This window comes from Oryzias melastigma, linkage group LG14 (assembly GCF_002922805.2).
Source record: "Oryzias melastigma strain HK-1 linkage group LG14, ASM292280v2, whole genome shotgun sequence".
Taxonomy (NCBI): Eukaryota; Metazoa; Chordata; class Actinopteri; order Beloniformes; family Adrianichthyidae; genus Oryzias; species Oryzias melastigma.
Window position 1 is genome coordinate 712508 of NC_050525.1, and position 25724 is coordinate 738231.

The following is a 25724-nucleotide window of genomic DNA, read 5'->3' on the forward strand; positions in this document are numbered from 1 at the left end:
TCCAGGTAATCACTATGGTTAATAATCTGTTAATATTTCTCTGGACTTCAACCTAAACCCCAACACTCCCCACCCCAGTCTACAGTGGAGAGCTGTCACAGCGACGCCGGTGAAATGGAGGACAGCTGTCAGGTAAATTACACATCCAGCAGACCCGTAACTCACAGATCCAAGGGCAGCTGTGTGTGTTTGTGTACTTGTTGTTTGTGTGTATGAGAGACAGGAAACCAAGAACTGATGTGTTTTCTCTGATGTGTGACAGAGCCATGCTCACCTGGAGAAGCAGCATGTACAAAAGCCGAGCAGGACGGCTGTGACTGACGGACACAACGGCAGGAAGGAGGATGGGATGGAAGCGAAGAGCGAAGTGGACATGATTTACACCATCGAAGACGTCCCTCCCTGGTACCTGTGCATCCTGTTGGGCCTGCAGGTAAATGGCTGTGATGATGATCATGAACTCGTCTCAATGCCATCCTAAAGTCAAAACGATCTAAATTTAGGATATGGAGGGAAAATAGTTACTGGGGCATATCTGTTTAAGGAAGCGGTAAAAATGTCACGTTTTTGCTCGATATTATTCACAATCGAAGTTCAAAGAGGGAGATAAGAAAACCAACATTCAAACAGCATTTAAACGCATCATGTGAAGATGTAGAGTCTCATGACCCCTCGTTCGCTTGCAACTCTCATGTGTGTGTATCAAGCGATTGGTGTGTTAACCCTTTAACACCTGAGGCGTCACCAGTGACACTTAAACACAAAATCTTTAACGTACTGTAACTTTTCAACCGTTAACACGATAAATCCAGTGGATTTGAAAAGGTCAACGAGCCGCTTTTCTCCTTCAAAATCTAGAGGTGCTAAAGTCAAATGTGGGACAAAGTTTTAAAAATTGTGCAAGTTGAGAGCCACAGATGTTCAGTGTTTACTGAGAATTTGCTAAATGAGCTTCTTGAATGAGTTGAACCTAAAATAAACAACATCAACTACAATATAAACCTTTAAAAATCTGGATTTTTCACTCTCAATTTAGTACTTTTCACGACTTCTAATCAAAACTTCTGGACAACAATAAGCTCCTTCTGCCACTTTGTTTTTTCATTGGTTGATAAAGGAAACTGGAACTGACAGAGCTTATAAGACAGTTTGTAGCTTTGTACCAGAAATTTGTGAGATGTTCATTTTTTTTAATTATTATTATTATTTTTTTTACTAAGGCTTCAGTGAGTTCTGTAAATATTTTTTCCTTCACCTCTTCTCAAAACTTTCCCATGACCCTCAGAGACCCACACTTCAGTGGACAAACAACCAAGAGAACCCATGTACATGTGAAACTTTTGGGGGCAGAGCCAGACCTCCACCACAATAGTGATGGGAGTGTCGATACCAGGGTAGTGACATATAGATACCCGAACATCACGGGTGTTGAGATGGAATACTGGATTGAAGAATTGATAACTGATTAATGAATGTGAAAATAAAAGTGCACATCTTATTTCTAGATATTTTAGGTGAGTTATACCAGTGTTTTGTGCCAAACCCCCTCTCCCCATTCCCACCCCCAGCCCCAGCATATTGAACTGCTTCATCAGTCACATGACCACATTGTGCATGTTACTCTTTGAAACAAGACAGTATAGTATGAGTGATTTTAGAGCAATTCCACAACGATTGGTACTGGTAAAATATGTGCTTGTGCATTGTTTTGCAGAAAGTACTCAGTATCATATTGAATCTTAAAAGTGTGGTGTCCTTCATTAATACTCCACAATTCCAATTATCAGACAGTTCAGTTTTAAACCCAAACTGTTCAGCACTGTTTGTCTTGATTTACTAAAGCTCAGCTCAAATCAGTATTCCAGTTCCTCTTTAACAATGAAATCACGTCATTCATTCATTCATTCATTCATTCATTCATTCATTCATCTTTCTTTCTTTGAGTCTATTAGTCTGTTCTGAATGGAGAGTCTATTATTTCTGTTGTCTCTTCAGCTTGTCATCAGTTTTCCTAATGCTGTTACGCCCACAGAGGTTGTTTAGACCATGGGGGCCCTAAGTTGGCCCGAGGGCCAAATTTGGCCCCCCAAAGGTTATCTTTTGGCCCGCCAAGTCGTGGCACTGGACGCCGCAGTGTTTAGTTAAAAAGTGAAAACCATTTACCTATTTCCCATTGGTTCTCTATGATGTTCCAAAACTATACAGCTGTAATATACTTTCAGCCTCCGGGTGGCGCTGTTAGCACTTTCGTTGCCTTCGGCTACGGGTGAAACAACCCCTAAGTGAAGCAGCCTTGGCTTTCTTTTGTGTTAGAAATTCCCAGAAGTCTTCACGGTCACTTCCAATGCTTTTAGTGCCTTTTTCAGCTAGCCAAGATGGAGCGACAACAGCAAACGGATAAAGTCAACAGACCAGCTCCACGACTCTCATTAGGATCCCAGTTTGCTGTTTTCATTGCTAAGTTTGTTTTAGATTGTTCTTGTTTTTCAATTAAAAATATCCAGTGAGGCCCTGCTGTTAAATGTTTCAAAGACAAATGTTACTTTTTATTCTTACTAATGTGTGTTACCTTAATGAATACAGAATAAATTAATAGATTAAACCATATTCTTAATTTTCTCCTTTTATTTCATGCACAAAAATATTGTATTTGGCCTGCGGACCTGGATCCCATTTAGATTTTGGCCTTTGAGCAAAAAATGTTTAGGCACCCCTGGTCTAAAGAATCTCTGGACCTGAAACTTCTGAGCATTAGGCTGCTTGGAGATAATCGGGCTTGTTTCATTTGTTAATGAACAGTAAGAAGTTCCCGCATGTCCTATAGGGCTCTCTTCTAAACAAGCGTCCCATCTTCCCAATCATTAACTTTACAGATTGGGACTGTCTCTCAAACGTTCTGTTCTGGAGTCCTCTGGCAATGTCCTCAACTGAGAGTTGACCTAAGGAGTCGGTCTCTGGTGGAACTTTCATTTAGGAGGTGCAACGTTATCAGATTCATGGATGTTGTAAAACAATTAACAAAATAATCAGTGTGTGCTAGAGTAAAGGCCGACAGGTTCTCCGCCGTTGTACTGGTTTGTTAGTGGAAAGAGGACATCAGAACAGTTCAGTCCTTGAATTCCGTCTCAGCATTTTCTGAAACTGATAGTTTATCTAGTTTACAGGTCAGGTCAGTGCTGTGCAGCCTGTCAAAGCAAATAAAAAGGGTTATTAAAGAATGATCAGACAGGAAGCAGAGGCAAATATTTAGTTTGTATGCCATAAATAAGAAGATATAGAAGTATTTGAATGTGTGTGTGAATGGAATCATCATTTTAAAGCACTTTGGGCTAGATGGATGGATGGATGGATGGATAGATGGATGGATGGATGGATGGATAGGTGATGGATGGATGGATGGATGGATTTATTTTACATTGTAACACATTTATACAAATTTTATTTATTTATATATATATATATATATATATATATTCTTTTGATTGTCTTTATTGTTATAAGAGTCATTATAATATTCTGTGCATCCTTCCTGTTCTGGATCGATGCTGCTGTTCAATGGTGGCAAAAGACAGCTGCATCAAACTTCATTCACTGTGAAATGGGAATGAATGTATGAATGAATGAATGTATGAATGAATGAATGAATGAATGAATGAATGAAATGGTTTATTTCAAGCAATCAGGTAATAATACATAATACATCATTAATGAATCACAAGTTGATCACTTGAAAGGGAGTGGAAGGAAGTGAACTTATATAATCCCACCCCGACTCGACCATTTTCTCTACATGAATTATCAATATCCGGTTCAGGACTTGATATCTAATATTTATAGCTTCAAAGCATCATTAATATTTTTGATGTAATCCAGTTTCAAAGCATCCACAACAAATCATCTAATATTCTCATTGAAAAAAACTCTGAAGATTGTATTCAAAGAATTATGATAATACGAAATGTAATAAGTAAGTCATCTCAATTTGCTAATAAGGCAATTAATACAGTTTGTATTTATCAAAGAGTGATTATAAAAATAGAAAATCATCTTCATTAGTTAATATAGAAAAAAATCAAAATATTCTAATTTAAGAGAAGAAGAAAAAAAATACATATATATACCATTTATGCACATTGTGTTCATCAAAGAAATGATTATAGTACGCAAAAAATAATTAGTTGGAAAGAAAAGAATCAGCAGTTTGAGCAGAATCAGTGCTACATCACAGCTTATTTTAGGAACAAGTTTAAGGCCACGTAACGGTTTTTCGTTGTTTTGACTGAGAGACTGTGAAGGTCTCATTTCAAGGGAATTCTGCTCGAGTTCTGGAGCTCAGAATCGGGTCAGAGTTCACATCCAGTGGGTTTTTTATTTAGTTCACATTTCACATTTTGCTTGAATTAAAGGGTCAGACATGCGTAATCCCACAGTTCTCAAAGTCTTTCATGGATTTTATTTCCAGAGGCTTCGTCTGATCCGGTGGTCCAAGTGGTTTCACAAAGATTCTGGAGTTCAGAGTCCACGTACTGTGGATCTGTTTCCTCGATCGTAGGAGCCTCGCGTGCTTCGCCAGATCAGCGTAATATTTACACAGATGATCGTTAAGATAAGCAGCCGAACCCTTACATGGATTAGAATCAAACTATGGCAATCATTGACAATCCACTGACAATCATTGTAATTTGTAGATTTGATTTATCAATCCTCCAATAAAAAAGGAGAAAACGGAGATACATCAAACCCATTTCAGATATCAAGTAAAACATTGATTATAAAATGTTGTCTTTATAGTATAATATGTCAAGTGTTTTATTATCTTTTTTGTTGAAATTGCTTGGAATCAATCAATCACTATGGTACTTGTGCAGGTGAAATCGGCTTTTCTGTGGTGTTTTTTGTCGTAGTATTTTCAGATGTTAGAGCTGGAGTTTAGGTTACAGTTCTGTGTCTTACACAGCGTCCTTCTTTCCCAGCATTACCTGACATGTTTTAGTGGGACTGTTGCTGTGCCGTTTCTGCTTGCTGAAGCCATGTGTGTGGGGCAAGACCAGAACACTGTGAGTCAGCTGATTGGAACCATTTTCACCACTGTTGGCATCACTACTCTGATCCAGACGACCGTGGGAGTCAGGTGAGTGTAGCCGGTGAAGATGTTCTCTCTTGGAGAGGTGAGAGTGGGAGATAACTAGTGTGTTCTGGTCTTCAGACTTCCTCTGTTTCAGGCCAGTGCGTTTGCTTTCCTGATCCCCGCTCAGGCAATACTTGGCCTCGACCGCTGGAAGTGTCCGAGCGAAGGTGAGAGTCCGTCCGGCTCAGACACGGTTCCTCACAAACTCGCTGCCTCAGGATTCTGAGGTTTGCTTTTTTACCCACAGAGGAGATTTACGGGAACTGGAGTGTTCCTTTCAACACCTCACACATCTGGCAGCCTCGCATGAGGGAGGTATGACGGCGCCTTTGGCATTCATGCTTTGGTTAGAGGTAGATGATTAAACTGAGGTTTAAAGATCAACCATGACATTTACCTTTTTACCCCAAAGAAAACCTTGGTGTTGCATAACCAAATTACGTGTCATTAAAGTTTTTGATCCTGGACACAATGTCTTTATTATCAAGCTTTATAAACTGATAGTTCAACACATGTTTTGTTAAAAAAGTAAGTAAACATCATTGCTAGTGATGGGTGATCCCACACTTACTTTTGGCATAAATATTTGACACTAATTACTCAAACCGATTACTGGCAATTTCTTATTGGTGATTTTTTTTTCCTCAATTATGTGAACTGGACCAGAACAGACTTGGACTGGATTTATGACTTCATTCCAAAAGTCTGGAGTTATCTAAGTCAGAAAAGGGAGTTTGGGACCAAAGGAGGTCCAGACACTGTGCAGCTCCTGTGCCCTCTACTTTAAATATGTTCTAAAAAATCAATAACTGACCACATAACTACTGGAATGTGTAAGGTTAGAAATACAAAACCGTTTTTCTGAAATCATCCACATATGCCATGCTATGTCAATAGTAAGGGGCACAGCATTGACTGTATAAGAGAACTGGACCGAATAACCCCTCCCCTCTTCTGTTATAAAGAGGAAGCACCGTCTGGTCCAATGAATACCAAAATCCCATAGACTTCTACAGAGAAATAAACAGCTGTTACTTAGTTATTCTATTTACCAAATTAACCATTCTTGGTCTAGAATCTTTTATAAAAATGTTCTTGATAATCCTCATTTTGTCATGATTATTTTCCTTTTGTACAGTTAATCAAGTTGTAAACTGGCCAATCAGATGTCTCAATAAAAGCATGTGATGCCCGCTGGTCCCCACCTCAAATGTTCAAAATGTTTGATTGACAGGTTCTCTCAAGCCTGTTTCCAATGAAAGGGGTGTGGTCTTCCAAAACGCTCACTCCTGATTGGTGACAGTAGTTGCCATAGCAATGATGACTTAGGATAACTTGGACCAATCGCTGCTTATTAACCTCATCTGGGTCCAAATGGCAGCATCTGTATTGCGGATAAATGATGACTGAATTGACTTCATTCCATTGGAGCTGATAGTTAGCTGTTTTCTATGGGTGATGTCACAATCGCTCAGTCCAGCTGTCTCATACGGTCAATGGGCGACCTACACAACTCCCAGCTCTTCTGGTCATGTGACTGATAGAGCAGTTTAGTATGCTGTGAGTTGGGGGGTGTTTTGTCCTCGCCTAATAACCAAAAATATCCAGAAATGACCCATGTACGTTCTCATTCATTAATTAGTAATCAATACTTTAACAGAGTATTCAATACCCAAATCATTGAAGTACAGGTATCTATATTTCAAAACCTTGGTATTGATACTCCCATCACGAGTCATTGCTACATCCTTCGTCTTGTCATCTTGCCACTACATGTTAGAGTCTTCAGAGAAAAGACTATCTTCACAGAATCTTCAAAGAAGATTAAGTCCAATTAGCTTTTACATGCCTGAAAAAGCATTACTTCTCATTTTTAGAAACTCTGGTTTGGCTCAATAGTAAATTTAAATCCACATTTTCCTATTATATCATTCAGGTTAACCTGCTTTTTCCTGTTTACCGTGAGTTGATGTAGGGGGCCACTGGAGCCCCAGAGTTCTTAAACTCTGCCTTAGAAAGCTACAGACTTTGAGCTGGAATGAAGTCATAAATCCAGTCCAAGTCTGGTGGGTTCTGGTCCAGTTCACATGCAGCAGTGAACTCTTGTTTGATGTTTCCTGTAGATTCAGGGTGCCATCATCATGTCCAGTGTGGTGGAGGTCATCATCGGTCTGTGCGGGTTACCCGGTCTGCTGCTGGAGTACATCGGTCCGCTGACTATCACACCCACTGTGTCCCTGATTGGCCTGTCCGTCTTCACCACAGCGGGGGACCGAGCGGGATCCCACTGGGGTCTCTCAGCTCTGTGAGTCACCTGAACAAAAGTGTCACCTGTGTAGTCTGTGTGTGTATTTTTGTGTCAGTATGGAAATGAATTCCAGCATTTTTGTGGATTTTATTGTGGCAGTTGGTCTGGTCAGTTAGAAGTTCCAGCGACTGGATCAGGGCCAGGGGTCTAGTTCTGACACCTGTAGATCCAGTTTTAAAGATTCATTATAGAGAGGTCCTATCTGTTGTTTAGGCTAAGTTAAAGTGATGCTGCAGAATACCAACTAACAGCTCTCCAGAAATTGAAGGTTTTGGGTGCAACTCCATCTGGACTTCCTGCTATGATGCCGAAATTGGTTTTTGCAGACCGGTGAGAGTTGACAGGTTCCATGTGCTCCTGTACAGCTGTCCAGGCCCTTGACAATGACTACGGATTTAAACTATGATGGATGGATGGGTGGATGCATGGATGCTCAGTCACCAGGTCAGTCATCATATCCCTTGTTTGAGAGGCCAGCAGTTGACGTGGAGATGGGGGTTGAGTCCATAGTGAGTTGGTTCCTCGGGTTCCTGTCCACATGCTGAGGGTAATCTCTGTGATCCATGGATTCAAATTTGGGGGATGTTTATGTCCCTGGGGGACGGGTTTTAAGTCCCTACCTTTCTGTGCCGAGTCCATCCATATGTCCATTGTTGCCTTGGTAACTGGACCTTGATGGTCCTAGCTTGTCAGTTTTTATTCCTGTTGGGGACCAGTGCTTTTTTTGACTACAGATTTTGCTGTGGGTTTTAACAAAACAATCACTAAACAAATGCACCAAAAGTCAGCAATAAGAATATGGTTTTATTTATGCGCCATAAGGACACTCTACCTATTACGTTTAACCCAGTCCTGGTTTTGCACAGTGGTTAATCAGAGGTGTTCATTCTGTCTGCAGGTGTATCCTGTTCATCGTCCTATTCGCTCAGTACCTGAGAACAACATCGATTCCTGTTCCTTCTTACAGCCGAAAGAAAGGCCTGACTTTAACCAAAGTTCAGATTTTCAAAATGTTTCCTGTAAGTGAAAAACAGTACAATGTTCAGACTGATGATGACATTCTAATTCAGTTCTTGACTTCTCAAATGCAGATGATTTTTTTCCCACCATCAGATCATACTAGCAATCATGTTGGTTTGGCTCATCTGCTACATCCTCACTTTGACCAACCTGCTGCCCAGTAATCCAGATCGCTACGGTCATAAAGCCCGGACTGATGCCCGGGGCGATATCATGGCGTCATCACCATGGTTCAGAGTGCCCTACCCATGTGAGTCACTCAATTTGGATGATGGCGATGATTTGAAAGATATAAAACATTGATAGTCAGATTGCCATCTGACTATCAATGAATGCGGTTATCATGATGCAGAAGACACTCTTGTTGAAGGGAATTTGAATAATAATCAACATTGCCTGGACACCGCAAGAGCGACCTGAATCCATTTGGGGTCATGTGGCTCTTGGAACCAATCCAGTTACTGCTTGGTGAAGACAGGGTCACCCTTAGCTGGTCTGAACAGTCTGTTGCAGGGTCACATACTCACATGCACACATAGGAGCAGTTTAGAGACACCAATGAACCAATCAACCTATAATGGAAGTTTTTGGACTGGAGGAACCCAGGTGAAGGTGCTGAGAAAAGGCTAAAAGTAGTTTCTACTCTTTCTTGTTTGTTGAAACTTTTTGTAGAACATGTTAAAAAAATGCTAAATGCATCAACAATTACCTTTATGAGAAGGAAAAAATTATCTTTTTATAAAGACAATTCAAAGTATTCTGAGGAATTTGAACCAAGAAGCATTCCTATATCCTCACAACAATGGTCCTGATGACATAGATCAGGGGTGTCAAAGTCAGTCCTCGAGGGCCGGCCTTCTACTGGTTTTCCAGAAATCCTGACTTATCTGCTGCTGATTACCTGGATCAGGTGTGTTTGGCCAATAAGGAGCTTCAATGGTAGGTTGGTTGTTAAACATGTAGAACACTGGCCCTCGAGGCCTGGATTTGGACATCCCTGACATAGATAATCAGGGTTGTGAGAGTCATGGTTATAATGAAGATCACAAACCTGGAACTTCAACTTGTGTATTTTCTGTCAGTCCAGGACGCAGTCAATCACAAAGTCCTGGAACATTTGTTAAAGACAGAATATGTTTATAATTGCAATAAGAGAACAGGAAGAAGATGGTCTGTTATAAGACAAACAAAAGCTTTTAAAACAAAAGCAGCGGTTGTGATGATGAGACAATGATGACGCGGCTCACGGTGCTTTTCCCCCTCAGGTCAGTGGGGGCTGCCTGTGGTGACAGTTGCTGGAGTGTTGGGCATGTTCAGTGCCACCATGGCAGGAATCGTGGAGTCAATTGGAGATTACTATGCCTGTGCTCGCCTTTCAGGGGCCACGCCCCCTCCAGTACACGCTATTAACAGGTTAGGGTGACGTTGTGGACCACACCAAACTCAAAAGTTCTGGTTTTTCTTGAGCTATTTTGGCATCGTTTCAGGGGGATCTTTACTGAGGGTGTCTGCTGTATCATTGCTGGACTTCTGGGTACAGGAAATGGATCCACCTCCTCCAGTCCAAACATTGGGGTCCTGGGAATTACAAAGGTGGGTACATTCATTTTACCTAAAATACCTCTTGGCTTACCAGTCCTTGACTTGGTGAGGCAAAAGAACCGGGTCTGGTTTTGCAGAGACCCTCATTCCCTGTGTGTTCTGCTTCTAAACATGATGTTGTTTGCTTTGTTGGTTTGTCTGCAGGTGGGGAGTCGGAGGGTGGTCCAGTATGGGGCTGGTATAATGTTCCTGCTGGGATCAATTGGAAAGTTCACAGCCCTGTTCGCCTCACTGCCTGATCCCATCCTTGGAGGGATGTTTTGCACGCTCTTTGGTTTGTTCCAGGTGTCAGAGCTTCATGGAACAACTATGAAAATGTCTCCTAAATCCAGGTCTGTTTTTTTTTCTCAGGAATGATCACAGCTGTTGGGCTGTCCAACCTGCAGCTTGTTGACTTGAACTCATCCAGAAACCTCTTCGTTCTTGGTTTCTCGATGTTTTTCGGCCTCACTCTACCAACATACCTGGACACACATCCTAACTCAATTAGTACAGGTACGTCTGGGTTTAAAGCTGGAAGACATCTGGTCTTTGATGGCATAAAAACAAAGATTTAAAGAATCATCCATCCATCCATCCATTTTCCTGACCGCTTTGTCCCTTTCTGGGTCTCGGGGGTGCCGGAGCCTATCCCGGCTACTGAAGGGCGAAGGCGGGGTACACCCTGGACAGGTCGCCAGTCTGTCACAGGGCCTCAATCACACACATTCACTCTCACATGCACACCTAGGGGCAATTTAGAGACACCAATTAACCTATGAAGCATGTTTTTGGACGGTGGGAGGAAGCCGGAGTCCCCGGTGAAAACCCACACATGCACGGGGAGAACATGCAAACTCCACACAGAAAGGTCCCAGCCGGGATTTGAACCAGGGCCTTCTCGCTGTGAGGCAAGAGCGCTAACCACTGCGCCACCGTGCAGCCCGAATCATCCATTTATAACACATTACTTGAACGTTGTGGGATCTGACAGAAAAACTGTTTTAATAAAAACTTTGAACTGGCTTTTAAAATACAAGTTTTGGTCTCTTTTACCACAAAAATTGAGTGTGAAGGGGAACATCCTCTTTAATGAAGAGTCTGTTTGCTAAAAAAGTAATTTTAGTCCAGTTTAGTTATTTACACAGCATTGTTAGTCATAGTTGGGTAGTAGAGTGGATGGACAACTAGACTGAGAATTCCCTCACGGCATTGATAAAATACAGTCAACACAGGTTATAGGAAATAATCTCTCCTGTGTTGCACAAACAAACAAACAGGGATGGTAGCAGCAACATCCCCTTTGACATAAGACCCGTCTTGTTCCAAGCACTAACCACTCAAAGTGAAGAAGAAAGCCAGAATAGATCAGTAAGAACTTTAGTGAGCTGATATCACTGATGGCCGAGAAAGTACAGCTTGAATTTCTATGGTCCCGTTTGTCTCTTTTGACTTCATTCAGATTCAGGTCATGAGGATAATTCAGATCTGCCTTTTGTTTCCAGGTGTTCAAGAACTGGACCAGATCCTGACAGTTCTTCTTTCCACCGAGATGTTTGTTGGAGGTTTCCTGGCCTTTTGTCTTGACAACACAATACCAGGTAATCCAGAAAATAATCAGTTTACTGAAGATGTGATCCAGTGACTCATCTTAGTTCTCTTGGTGAGTTTTCAGGTTTATTCTATACACATTGGCATCATCTAAAAGGGCCACTACCCCGTGTTTTCATGAACAAATTCTATGTTTTGGGTAAAAGCAGATGGCTGTTGTAGGGAGAAAAAAAGATTGTTTGAAGTGAGTTGACTCGGGTCAACAAAGACCACCACTGGGGCTGGTGAAATACTGTTGGTGGAAGGAGAGGGTTAGGAGGCGTATTTGTAGCCAGTAGAGAGAGTCTGTGTGTGAATGAGAGGAACTGAAATGGAACTGTGAGGTTACAGGGAGCAGAGGTGAAGAAGGTAAAGAACTTTAAGTTCTTAGGATCAACAGTTAAGAACAACAGAGTGTGAGAAGGAGGCGTGTTCAAGCAGGTTGGAGCAGGTGCAGGAAGGTTTTAGGTGTGAGACTAAACTCCGCGCTTACACCGCCAGCGTCAAGAGTCATCAAGAATGAAAGGAATGGTGAAGAAGAGTGTGGTGAGAGCAGCTATTTTGTTGGTTTAGAGACAGGAGGCAGAGCTGGAGGAAGCAGAGATGAAGATGCTGAGGTTTGGGACAGACCAGGATGGAGAGGACATTGATATATACTACTAGATAGGAAATCACAGGACATGCAGCATTACTATGCATTGAGTCTTCCCGAGTGAAGAACGGAGGAGGTCTAAAAAATATGCAACGAACCACAAAAGGGGACGCAATGTTTTGCAATCAATTGCAAAAAACACAACAACAAAAACATCCGATCCAGACGAATCATCTCAGGACAGGAATCACATTTTAATAGAGAGAAATCAGGCTGGGAACCATGAACTGTGTGCTAAAGTGGGTGCTAGCAACTCGCGAGTAGCATGCTAGTTTGGTTCTTCGATGTATGTTTTTATTAATGTTTGATTCGTTCATCCTTTTTCCTTTTCTTGGCCACTTTGTCCCTTTCGGGGTCGCGGGGGTGCCGGAGCCCATCCCGGCTGCTGATGGGTGAAGGCGGGGTTCACCCTGGACAGGTCTCCAGTCTGTCTCAGGGCCTCAATCACACACATTCACTCTCACATTCACACCTAGGGGCAATTTAGAGTCACCAATGAACCTATGAAGCATGTTTTTGGACGGTGGGAGGAAGCCGGAGTCCCCGGTGAAAACCCACGCATGCACGGGGAGAACATACAAACTCCACACAGAAAGGTCCCAGCCGGGATTTGAACCGGGGCCTTCTCGCTGTGAGGCGAGAGCGCTAACCACTGCACCACCGTGCAGCCATTTTTGTTTGTGTGAGATAATATTTAAATACGCCTCAAGATCAATCCTTTTCCAAGCTTTAATTTGAGCCATATTTTATTGGTTAAGAAATGAGGAAGCTAGCTTGATTTTTGTGGTTGATGTCTGCCTGTCCTCCACTGTAAAAGCTGTGTTCTGCTGCCATGACTTAATACATAGCAATGGTGCCTGTGTGCGCACCATTGACTGTATAAGAAAGATCTAGACAGAGCAACCCCCCCTACCTCCATGTTCCATATAGGAAGTACCACTGGGTTCCAAAAAGGCCAAAGTCCCATTGACTTACATTGAGAAACAGACAGTTATTTCTCAGTCATTTTATATGTCAGAATAATCATTCTTCCTCTGCTGCTTTCTGATTAACTTATTTTTTCTAATCCTAATTTTTTTTAAAGATTTTTTTCCATTATCACAAGTTATTAGAGTTATAAATTGACCAATCAGATGGCTCAATAAGCGTTTGTGGGTCTGACGTCGAACGTCTGGGGGGTTTGATTGACACATGACGGGTAGCCAATGGGAGCAGACTTCATCAATGGGTCCGTGAAGACCTTTTAACTCCTACTTTACAATTCAACAATGTACCAATCATTGTCCTACTGTTGTTTTCCTCAATGGAATGTACCGATGCAGCAGTTTAAAACAACAAGAGGAGCATGCTGTCGACATTTTTAGATGAGGATTTACTCTGTAGAAATAGATTTCACTCTGAGGTTATGTGCTTTGGACCTTTTTCTTTGTTTAACGTTCGTTTTTCTTTTTTTCACTGGTTTGATTGTAGCTTATAAATTATAAGTTGCGTATCATACTGAACGGTACAGCTCCTCCATAAAACCACCAACCAAAGTTTCATCTTCTTCACTTTTCCCGCTTGCAGCCTGAATTAGACACAGACCTGAGGAGCGCGAGACAAACTTCAATGGATGTTGTCGTATCTTCAAACAGAAAAAAGATTCAGCTGTTCACTTGTTAGGATGGTTATTTATTTTAAAAACCGCTGAACGCGCTTCTCACGTGCATCTGATCAGACTGTGACGTGGCAGCGCATGTAGAGTGACAAGCTGCTGCTGTGCCCGAGGGGGGGCCGCGTGCTGTGGCTGCAGCGACGTCATCCAAATGCTCCTTTTAGACAAAAAGGAATAAATGTAAGTAAATCCAAAAGGACCGCTGACAGAATCAAATGTTGGAATGGTTCTCCCTCAAAGGCTTCAACAATGACTTGTACGATTCTTATTATAGTAGAAGCTGTTTACATCCGCGGTCTCGTGGTTGAGGCGTGGAAAGAGGAGGGAACTCACAATAAACTCACTCTTGATTGGTGACAGTACTTCCTATAGATTCACGACTCAGCTATGACTCAGGCCAATCGCTGAAGATGGGTTGCAGACGTTTGCAATATGGCGGTAGATGTTTCAGGAAGTGACGGTGAAAGCGGGGGTCTACTTTCAGGAGGAGTGGAGGTAATGCATTTCCAATGGAGGACCTCATAGCTCGAGAAGTCCAGTTCTAATTAGACTGTCTATGGCGCACACGTCTCTCTCTATAGCAGCAAATAGGCAAGGGCCAATCCAGTAAATATATCCATGGGAGAGGATCAGGAATGAAGCCATCCGAGGAACAGATCATGGTAGATGTTTCCTTATCCAAGGAGTTGGTGAACCATGCAGACATCCTTCTAAAATGATCTGGACAGTGTTGTTGTGGTGATGGACAAAGAGCAGTATTTGTGGGAAGGTTACAAGCAACTATCCTGAATTAAATAAACCGATGAATCTGGACAGATCGGTATCTTATGAGATCAGATAATGAATCCTTATCAGTGCAGTGCTGACTGGGAGTTCTGAGCCTCAAACCTGACGATTTTATTTATTCTGTAAAGTTTATAAAGATATCAGGATGATCTGTAGACTGCAGCTGTGACTATCACTTAACCTTTAGGTTACAGTAAAACTAATCCTGATTTCCTTGGCAAAGTCTGAAAACTCATCACCCCCAATGACTCGATTCTTACATTTGATGCATGGAGTTTTTTATGCTAATATTGATATTACAGAAGAAATAAAAGCAGTTAAAAAACTTTCAACAAATGTCATAAAAAAAAGACAAGAATATAGAGTTATTATGATTACTTAGACTACTGTAAGTACAAATGACTGTAAATATGATGGGAATGTATTCATTTAATTAAGACTCAAAGGGAAACTGCTGCCCTGGAGAAGAGGGGAAAAGCCTATTTGAAATCTTTGGATGATATGATCATAAGTCAATTGGATCAGGATTTCACATTTTTCCTGAACACTTTTAACAGTCACAACCTCTTTATCAAACTTCAACAGTAGATCACAACTCCATTGTTTCCTGGACACAACGACTATAAAGTAATACCTAATAAACTAGACATAAAGGGAACAGAGGCACTACTGTATGAAAGCACCACACCACACTAAGACTAATGCCCTGCTGCGAAAATCCACAAAAAGACTAAACTAAACCCGAAGGTGTTCCTCCCTGTGTTGCCCAGCAGAGGGCACTCCTGGACTTGTTCCAGCTCTGATACGTTTCTGTTCTCATCGCCTCGTTTTGTCACCACTGAGCCATCTGTTTGACTGGTCAACTGCATTAAGAAATATTAACGTGATCATGAACAAACTGATCTGGACCTCAGAATGAATGCAGCATTCAGAAAAAAACAAGAATCTTAAGGAGGATTTATTAGAATCAAGGCTCCAACCACAGGAAAAACTGGCCTCCAAGATGATTTCAGTAGAAGAATTTGATTCTCAATCCACAGACACATCAGGTCTTCAGACTTCCAATGGGAGCCACAATTTTTTACTTTTAGCAGCAACTGGGTTTACAGTTCCACCTGCAAACATTCTGGTAGAAATACTGTATGTCGGTGCTTATACTAGATCAGGGGTCTATCTGCAACCTGCAGCTCTTTTATCTCTCCAGAGTGGCTCTCTGGCTACAGAAAAATAAAATAATGGTATTTTTTTATGTATGTGTTACTAAAGTAACATTTATTTAATTTAGATTAGTTACATTTATACATTTAAGGTGCACCTCAAAGATAAACTATGTAAAGGAGGCTGCTGAGCACTGGTAACCTATAACCACCAGGATCCATATGGGGTTCAGTGTCTTGCTTAAGGACACTTTGACGCTGGTTGTTGGTTGAATGCCAAACCGTTCAGAGGAAGAACAGGGATTGTATCTGAGGTTACAGCAGGCAGGAAGGAGGAGCAAACAGTTCTTATCCATAGTTCCTGCAATGCTGATCTCTTCCCCTCGTTTTCAGGTACCAGACAGGAAAGAGGGCTTGTGGGATGGGGTTCCTCCTCCACCTCCTCCTCTTCCTCCTCTTATGACTTTCCTGTGGGGATGGCTCTGGTAAGGCGGACGAGGTGGCTCAGGCGGTTTCCCATCAGCCCCTCCTTCACAGGTTTCAGGGCACATGAGGATGCTCCTCCTGAGGAGGAGGAGAGAGAAGAGGAGGATGAAAGCCCACTGCCCAGCACCAAGGTGTGATGAAGGCCTCACTCTGCACAGACGGACCTCTGCCGTCCAGATCAGCCTGATCTCTGCTCATCACCAACTTCAGTCCTCCTCTCTGATCCCCTGAGAGAAAAAAGTTTACGGGGTTGCACAGCTGTTCATCAGTAACCCAGAAATGTCCCCACTAGAGCAGCATCTGTTACCATGGAAACGGAAATAAAAATAAGAAGTTAATCAAGCTTTGTTTCACTTGTAGTTTTTGCACCATATTCTTAAGTCCTACTCCAACTATATTTGTATCTATTGTAAAAAAAATCTAGGTGCTCTGTTAATTGTGATCATGCTGTTTTCAGAAAAAATATAAAATAAAAACCTGGATCATTTTTAAGACAAAGTTTCTGCAGAGGAAAACAAAGACGTTCATGGATCTATTTGTCTTCCAGTGGATGCATCAGAATGGAGAGGAGCAGGGAGACTTTGACCCACCCATGTCAGTTGCTGAGTCATAAATATGAGCTTTTTCAAACGATCTGCTCCTGATTTATATTATTTAAATAAAGAAATACTCTGAAATGCAATTTGAATTCTAATTTCCTTTATCTATGTCCTCCATTTTGAGAAAATGTCACAAGAACATGTTAAAGCGACTATAAACACGTGTTTCATTGGAGTGGTTCCTTAACAATGAGCAGACTTGAGCTGGGATAGTCCAGTACAGTAAATGATGCTTGGTTCCCTTCAGCTGATCAGCTTCTTCATTTTTCTGTCAGGTTAAGACTTTAAAATTCAAAAAACTTCAGGAGCTCCATCACAGCCTTCATTTGCAGAAGTCTTCACATTCAAGCCGACCAAACTACAAAATGTTTCATTGATGTTAGTGAAGGAGGATGTTTTTTTTTTACATTGGATTCAGCTCATTGCACCCCCAGGAAAAAACCCCAGTTTTCCATGCGCCAGTCCTGCACACAGCCAACTGAGCCATCCAAACAAAATAAACAAAAAACTTTCCACTAAACTGAATTACATAGAGTATCATATTAGAACCAACATAAACAAAGAATAAAGAAATATTAAACTGAAGTGGTGAAATTATAATAAGTCAACATCTTAGCTCCTATAGGAATAAAATAAAAAACATGTGATTTAAAAAGTTTACAAGGAAAAAGTCGGGCTTTAAAAAGTAAAACCAATCAACTCAAAATCAGATCAAATACTGGGAGTTCTGATATAACTTATTAAAAAATGTAAAAAGGTAAAGCTGATTTAGTGACTTTCTAGAGCGTTATGCTCGATTGTCCTTGTTCAAATATTTTTAAGAATACAAAAAGTTTATTTAGAAAAAAATCAGTCACAGACATTTTATAGGATAAATGTAACATTTTATTATGGAAGCCCAAACTGTTCTTAGTTGTATAAATAAATACAACATTATTTAATCAAGCAACACTCCAGTAAAAGTCTTTTCAATAAATAATTGACCATTTTATTATATTATTATATTATATTATTATTATATTTTACATATTATCATATTTTATATGATAAATGTAACATTTTATTTTTGAAAAAGCATGACCTTCACTTACAAACAGTTTAATGATTTTATTCCACTTTGTAAATCATCTTATTCTCACGTTTTACTTTTTTTCATTGTTATGGTGATACGATGACGTACATAATTCTATTTAATAATTTGAAGAAAAAAAAACTTTTATTTTTACTATTTGCTCTTTGGCTTTTAACAATTAAATAAATATGTGGTGCATTTATTTAGTATTGGAACTTGAGAGGCTTTTTATTAAAAAAATGAGCAAAATTGCGACTTTTTGAATTGTACCTTATCCTCGAAAAATTGTAGATTTTTCTTAATTGTATGACTTTATTCTTGTAAAAATTCGTTTTTTCTCATACATTTGTTATTTTTTATTGTGGCCACATCAATCTAACGTAATTAGAACTACATGTTTAGTATTTTTAAGATCTTTTCGTGATGTTAAATGATTGAAATTATCTTCCATCTGTACTTTCTTCTCCCTTTGTCCAGTCAATTCTTTTAAAGGAAATTGGATCAGCGCGCCATGCTGCCCCCTGCTGGTGCGCATTCTGAACAGCATAGAGGTAGTTCCTGGTTAAAGGAAAACACGTTTTTTGGCGACTGCTAGCTCAGCTTCTAACTTTATTTTTTTTAAAGATGGAAGTCGTTTCTTCTTAGTTTTCCAAAGACCGATCAAACAAAGGCGACACTGGAAGTCAACTTTGTATGTTGTGCACGTGCGAGAGGTATGATTTTGTGAAGGAGTTTGACCACGGTAGCCTTGCGGCCCCCCAGCTAAGCTAGCCAACTTGCTAACTAGCTACAGTCCAAAATGAATGAGTGCTGCGCCGCCTCGAACTGTGACTACCAGCAGCGGGAATCGGGAAAAGACTCGCAGCTTTTCAGCTTTCCGTTGGACCCGGAACGGTAAGATTGAAGTTTTTGTCGCTTGGACGGAAAATCGCGCCGCCGATTCCAGCGCGAGCCGCGTTCACTGGGAGCATTAGCTTAGCATTGTGCTAGCTAGCAGCGTTAAGTGTGTACAAATGGCGCAGTCTTGATAGTCATGAAAGAAAAGTGCACGTGAAACACATCACCTTTAAACTCATTAAACCCTCTCAGTCGCGTGTGGTCGCTTATACACGAATAAAGATTTATGATCATAGACGAAGCGCATTCAAAAGCCTTTATAAGAATGTATTATTAGCTATTCCAGTCGGCCCGGTCCCCGTGTTTGCTAACCTGACCTGAATAACATTAAAGATACTGCTTGGTGTTCGGACTGATGAGATAAACTCAAGCGGTCACCGTCAAAAGACGCTGGTGATCGTTGAGTTCGCTCGTGCTCGAGTCCTGGAGCTGTTTCTGTAGCTGGCGCGCGGTACTGGCCGCGTGCTCTGCTGCAGGTCTGAGTGAAGCCGTCCTGACTTTCACTGTCCGGGTTCCAGAGACAGGAGGTGCTGCGCGCTGCCTCTGCTCTGTCATTTCTGCTCGAGTCTCCACGTTTGACTAGAATTACCAGCAATATTTACATGATTGTGATTCATGTAGAAAAACTCCTTACTGATGTAAACATTACAACAAAATTTTGATTCCACACCACTTTATCACTAAAATGTTGCACATGGGTTCACTTTTTAGGAAAAAATATTTTACTATAACAGAAGATTTTGGAGGTAGCATTGATTTTGTGACTTTATTGGTAGATTTGACAAACAAACAAACTATAATTTAATGCAGAGGCATTCTCTACCTGTGAACAATGCCTTTTTGTCTTCATTTGTTGAAATAAACTCATTCCGATAGATTCACTTCGATGACAGTGTTTTTAGTGTACACTACATTGCACGTACTGTGGGTCATAATTGTGTAGCCATAAGGGGATGATGATGAGATTGTTAATATCATGCATTGTTACATGGATTCTCTAAAGGAGAAGTTCTAACTGAAATGTTCAGAACATTAACATTGTAAACATTGTTCTGCTTCTCCTGGAGGACGTTTCAGTTTGGACACTAGGTGGCGATCGCGCTATAGGTGTAAACTTTTATCAAGGAGAATAAGCAAAGAATGAGCATAAAACTGTGTTTTAGACCACAAACGCTTACTTTAAAAATATTTCCTTAAAAGAGTTTGGAAAATTCATGACTTTGTATGTTTAGGTCGACCGAGTGTTAGCATTAGCCGTCCTATGGGAAATTCCATTAAATGTTAGCATCTCTCTCTAGCTTTATCGATCTATATTTTAATGCAGGCGTCGGCAATCTTTAACAGTAAAAGAGCCATTTGATCTACTGATCAAAGCATTGAAGGTTTAGCCTTTAAGAAATTTGGATTTGCATTTATTTTCTGCATTTCTGTCAGCAGCAAATACTGATACACAAACCTGCAGCGCCCTCTAGAGGTTGTTAGTGTGTAACAATTACTAAAAGGGGGAAATAACAAATATATTGGCCTATTTCTCTTTTTTTTTTTTAATCACAAAGAAGTCGTTCCTGAGTATAAGTCACACCCCTGGCCAATCTAAAAAAAAAGCGACTTATGGTCCCGAAAATACGGTAACTAGGGCTGTGGATCATCGCTTAGGTGGCGATCCGATTCGATTCACGAATCAAGCTCAATGATTCACGAATAGAACCACGATTCTTACTTTTTAATATAATGTTTATTGCTATGTGTATGTCTATTTACTGGATGGATGAAAATTGAAATTATTTCATCATTTATACTTTCATTTAGAACAGGATATCAGAATGAACAAAACTGATTAAAAAAAACACAAAAATTCAGATAAAAAGAAATTTTGTTTGTCATTTTAAACTTTTTTTGTCAATCTTCTGGTTCAGCAGAGACATAAACATAAAAATGATAAAAATCACTGCTGTTTTGGATCATTTAACAACAGAATCTGAAAATTTTCTCAAAAGTTTTCTATCCTCAAAGTTCTCCAATATTTTACGTTCTAAACATCACATATTGGTGCAGAGCTCGTATTTAAAAAGTTGTTTTTTTTCACAGCAGAATCAGCTGATTCACGTTGATTATATCCACCTTCCAGCAGCACCAGGCTGCATTTCTTCAGAATAAGCTGGAGTTTCGTTAATTGAGTTACCATAACCAAAAGAATGTAAACACTGGAGCTAAAGCTCCGCTGTTAAAGCTAATTCATTTTTTCAGAAGTTATGGTTGGCATCAACACTGAGGATTGAGTGGCTCACTCGTCACGTCTCACCAGTAAGTTTGTGCCCCCCCCCTCTGTATTTTCAGCTGCAAACAATGGACGAACAACTGTCAGCGAACAGACCTGGCGTCCCAGCCTCCAGAAAAGCTGCATAAACTCTACAGACTCTGCTCCAGACACTTTGAGTCCTCGATGATCTCCCATCAGGTAAACCTGCTACTCATTCACTCACATGGAGAAACAGTTGCTTTGTCTTTGCTGGTCGGGACACATTAAATAAAAAGATGCATAAAAACTCTGCCAAACCACTGATGCCAAATACTGAGTGTTGTATACACGGCTTGAGGCACTGCGATAATTGGTAAACATCGTCTAAGAACTCACAATATACAGAAGAACACGTTTTTTTTTAGAAAAAAATATATATCCCAGTTTATTTTTTAGCTTGAACACAATCATAATTAACAACTTGTGTCTAATTTTGTGCAACATTGCTGAAATCAGTAATACTGTCTTTGACAAGCACTGACACCAGTTACATTGGAATGATCTGTGTTAATATTAGTAAACATGAACAGCAGTGCCACTACTTAGTGTAGAATTGTTGTAAGCAACGGAACAAAAGTAAAATAATTAAGACACACTCCCTATCTACGTCTCACCAAAGGATGAATATAACGTTTTACAGCCTCTTTAAACAAAAATAAAAGATCGATACTTGGTGAGAACACATCAAGAATCTATTGCAGAAATAAATGTTGCGATATATCACAATGTCGATATTTTGACACACCCCTAATGTATACTAGGGGTGTGGCAAAATATCAATATCGCAGTATATTTTTTTCTTTAAAAATATGCGTTCTTGTATATTCATCTATAGTTATTATATATTTTTTTCTTTTTTTACCATTTATCACAGTACTGCGATATCAGGACCCGTGTATCGCGTATCGTATCAAGCCAGGACCAATGTATACTACCACAGGAGCAGAAACAAAGGTTTTTAGCAGAATCCTGACAATGTGTTCAAGATATCAGGATTTCACAACAAATCAAGTCTTTACACAATGAAAGAAGTCAAAAGTCTTGTGGACCATCTCTTTTCTGTGTCTACCTCAAACATTTGGAGTAATGAAGAACCCCATAACCTGCTAATCAATGTACACAAACAAAAGTGGAGGATTGCCGACTGAGTTTTTTCAAAGAGTGACAATGTGAGACTGTTCTCTTTATGAGTAGAACACAGTCTTTTCTTAGTTTAGCTCATATTAACATATCCTTAAATCTGCTGTTTTTCAGAGTGCCTCCACCTTTGTCCTGAAGGAAGATGCTGTTCCTACAATATTTGACTTTACTGTGAATAAACAGTCAGAAAACAGCAGGAAACGAGCTCAGGAGCCTGTAAGTGTTTTACTCTGTATTTGATGTGACTGAGGTAATCAAACATGGAAACAACATCAAGTAAAATCTGCATGTTTTCCCTTCATATAGTCAGAAGAGGAGCCTGCTGCTGTGAAGAAAACAAAGGGTGCGTATGCTTTTTTAAAATCATATTAACATTCATAGATACTAGATGCCAAGGCAGTTCTTTTTAAATCTCTCATATTTTGTATATCTTGTCAGGAGATTCAGCATCAGAAGTAAGAGAGAAGATGTTAGAAGTGTCTGGTGAAGACGGGGCAACACTGGAACCACAAGCAGATCCACAAAGCCACGGGATCGGAACCACCTCAAAGGCGAAAGATGTTTTGAAAGTTTTTTTCAAGGAAATTCTTGCCATGACGGGATTTAGCATTAGTGGAGCAAAAACTGATGAGCCGATAGGAGGCGCGAGGGTCCATCAAGTTCACAATCATGTTTGCTTGGAGAAAATCGACAGGAAGGAGATCCTGCAGTTCAGCGAGGACCTGATGCGTGAGGAGATCCAGACCAGTTTACGGCTCGCCCGCTTCTTCTCCATCCTGCTCCAGGATGTGACCAACATGGACGGGAAGGAGCAGATTCCCGTCTTCATCAGGTCCGTCACAGTGGCTGGTTTCCCGCAGAAGCACCTCATTGGCTTCTTGCCATGTGACTTAGACACAGAGAGTCTGTTTTATACGCTGATCTCTGAGCTGAGAAACAAGTGGGGGCTGAGAATGGAGCACTGCAGGGGCCTCACCTATGTGGTCACCGGGAGCATGTGTCAGAAGATGAGAGACCTGACCTGTAAAGTACTGCAAGAGTTTCCACAGGTCGTTTTGTCACCAAGTGACCCTTACGCATTCAACATCTGGATAATCCGCTGCATGCCCGTGCCGGCCATACAGAAAGTGGCAGATTCAGTAGAAGAAGTGGCGTCGTTACTCAGGAGGACGCCGGAGCTCAGCAAGCGATTAGAGGGGAAGATCCAGATGACATACGGGCACATTAAGGGGGAGGTGGAAAGGATCAAAGCTGGCCTCACCGGGAACTGGGAGTACGGCACGGACGCCTTCCAGACCATGCTGGAAATCCTTGAACCGATCCTGAACTGCATCAACGAGGTCATCTCAAAGGTGGACGAAGACACGGCCGAGCGGATGGCCAAGCTCAAGCCTATTCTGAAGAATTTCAACTTCATCATCACTCTTGTTGTCCTGAAGAACACCCTGTGCTGTGTGAGCATACTCAACTCCAGTCTCCGGGGAATCATTAGCATCAGCAGCACTTTGCAGTACACCATTTCTAACGCCTTGAAGCTGGTCAACAAGTACCTGCAGGATCTGGCAATCCTCAACAGAAAGTGGTTCTCAGATGCAATGAGTCGAGCCAAGAAGCTGGGAGTGGAGGTGACTAGACCAGAGATGGATCAAGGCGAGACAGCTGAGATGCCATTGGAGGACTTCTATAGAGAGACTCTGAGCCGGCCCATCCTGCAGTACCTTGTTGCTGAGGTGAACCGGGTATTCAGCATAGAGATGGTTAGGATTCTGCGGTGGCTCTCCCTGGTTCCATCTTACATGGCAGACCATAACTTCAGCATTCGCAGGGATAAGGTCGCAGATGCAAACCTGAACAATTTAGCTCGTCCCGACACGTTCTACGAAGAGCTCGGCTGCTGGGAGGTGAAGTGGAGACACGCCAGCAAGCGCAGGATCCTGCCAACCACAGTGTTCGCCACTCTGAAGATCCCAGATATCGGCTTTTACCCCAACGTTCAGAGCCTGCTGAAGGTGCTGGGCACGGTTCCCTGTGTGAACGCAGAGGCCGACGTGTATGGCCAGTACCACATGGTCCTGGAGCGGTGCCACTTCTTCCTGAAAGCCACGCCACTGGACCAACGGCAGTGTAGCAAAGCCTTCATCTACGTGAACCAGGACGTGCATTTCAATGTAGAAAAGATGGTGGAGACGTACGTTCAGAAACATCCCGAGATCTTGCAGCTGCTGCAGGTTGTAAGTAGACCCCCAAAATATGCTGTTCACTTCCACTTTTGTGTTCTGCAGTAACGTGTTGTGTGGCTGTTTCTTCACAGGATGACGCAGCAGAGATCCCTCCACAAGGTGAGGTCATTCAAACTTATTCAGTGTTCACACTATAGTGATTCTCCTGCTCCTTTCTGTTCTTCAGCACATAGAAACTCAATCAAACTTTCAGCGATTTTAGCAATCTTGGTATCAAAACATTCAACTCGATAAGGACATTACTGCTTGTATTTTTGGTATTCATGAACTTATAGTTTTTTAAATATTAAGTAAAATATGCCCCATAGGAAATGAATGAGAAATCTTTCAAAAACGTTTTGCACTTTGAAACTTGTGAACTTCTGCTAGGGACATCATTCAAACTTTAAAATGTTCAGCAACTACTGGGTTTTCAGAATTTAGATTTTTTTTAGCAACATGCTAGCTGTTTTTGGCTGATATAGACAAAATGGTAGGATATTGGCAAAATTGGAAACGTTTTAATTTTTTTTTTGGCCAATTTGGAGTTCGGCTTATATATTAGCATCATACTAGCATTTTTTGCTAATTTTGACAATTTTTTCAGTTTTTAGGCTAATTTGGAGTTTAGCTAATATTTTAGCATCATGTTAGCTGTTTTGGCAAAATTAGAATTATTTTTCTTAGTTAGGATCATTTGGAGTTTAGCTAATATTTTAGGATCATGTTTCAAAATTGTGACTTTAAAACTGAATCAAATTGAATTGTGGATTGACTTAATCATTAAATCCCTACTGTCGAATGTCTTTTTTTTCTTATGGTTCCCATTTTTTCTTAACCTTTTTTTGGAGTGTAAAACTCTAGAAACATTTTCCAGGCAGATATTTCAATGACCTTTTTTCTGAATTTCTTCTAATCACACCATGATGTCCAATTTCTAAGATTTTTTTTGGTTTGCTTCCCTTTTTATTACTTTTTTGGTTATCTCCTGTTCGAGAACAGGAGCTGCAGTAATATGATCGGTCTTCTCGGAAAAAAATGCTTAACTCTTTAACACCGGAGATGTCACCGGCGACGCTCTTTGTCGAACTGTAACTGCTCGACAGTTTACGCAATCGACAGCAATCAGCTGATTG

General features: G+C 40.9%; 2 protein-coding genes and 1 long non-coding RNA gene across 4 annotated transcripts in view; 2 read left to right on the forward strand and 1 right to left on the reverse strand.

The window, feature by feature from the left end:
* Positions 1-16704, forward strand: slc23a1 (solute carrier family 23 member 1). Its single transcript, XM_024265929.2, has 14 exons — positions 1-132; positions 263-433; positions 4974-5131; positions 5207-5295; positions 5376-5443; positions 7252-7433; positions 8335-8455; positions 8550-8706; positions 9722-9869; positions 9944-10049; positions 10203-10332; positions 10410-10553; positions 11543-11638; positions 16270-16704. Exons 1-14 carry the CDS (start codon positions 115-117, stop codon positions 16497-16499), a joined length of 1818 nt encoding a protein of 605 aa, XP_024121697.2. The 5' UTR covers positions 1-114; the 3' UTR covers positions 16500-16704.
* LOC118599632 overlaps positions 15660-25724 on the reverse strand; it is an 18893-nt gene continuing 8828 nt past the window's right edge. Inside the window, exons 2-3 of one of the 2 annotated variants that reach the window (XR_004949064.1) lie at positions 16527-16589; positions 15660-16440 (exon numbers count right to left, since the gene is read on the reverse strand). This is a non-coding gene — a long non-coding RNA (uncharacterized LOC118599632). Of the gene's footprint in view, positions 16441-16526; positions 16663-25724 lie in introns of both variants that reach the window. The other variant, XR_004949063.1, reaches the window with a different exon arrangement.
* The window catches only part of si:dkey-250d21.1, a 17817-nt gene continuing 10627 nt past the window's right edge, over positions 18535-25724 (forward strand). Inside the window, exons 1-6 of the mRNA XM_024264796.2 lie at positions 18535-18927; positions 21268-21388; positions 22484-22585; positions 22676-22712; positions 22808-24600; positions 24681-24708. Of these exons, the coding sequence (XP_024120564.1) occupies positions 18833-18927; positions 21268-21388; positions 22484-22585; positions 22676-22712; positions 22808-24600; positions 24681-24708 (2176 nt within the window). The 5' untranslated portion in view covers positions 18535-18832. The remainder of the gene's footprint in view (positions 18928-21267; positions 21389-22483; positions 22586-22675; positions 22713-22807; positions 24601-24680; positions 24709-25724) is intronic.

What these genes read in the sequence shown, in the direction of transcription:
- slc23a1 (XM_024265929.2), top strand. An exon ending in GCATCCTGTTGGGCCTGCAG is followed by an intron (nt 434 to 4,973) that starts GTAAATGGCTGT and finishes CTTCTTTCCCAG; the next exon opens with CATTACCTGACATGTTTTAG. An exon ending in GATGTTTTGCACGCTCTTTG is followed by an intron (nt 10,333 to 10,409) that starts GTTTGTTCCAGG and finishes TTTTTTTCTCAG; the next exon opens with GAATGATCACAGCTGTTGGG.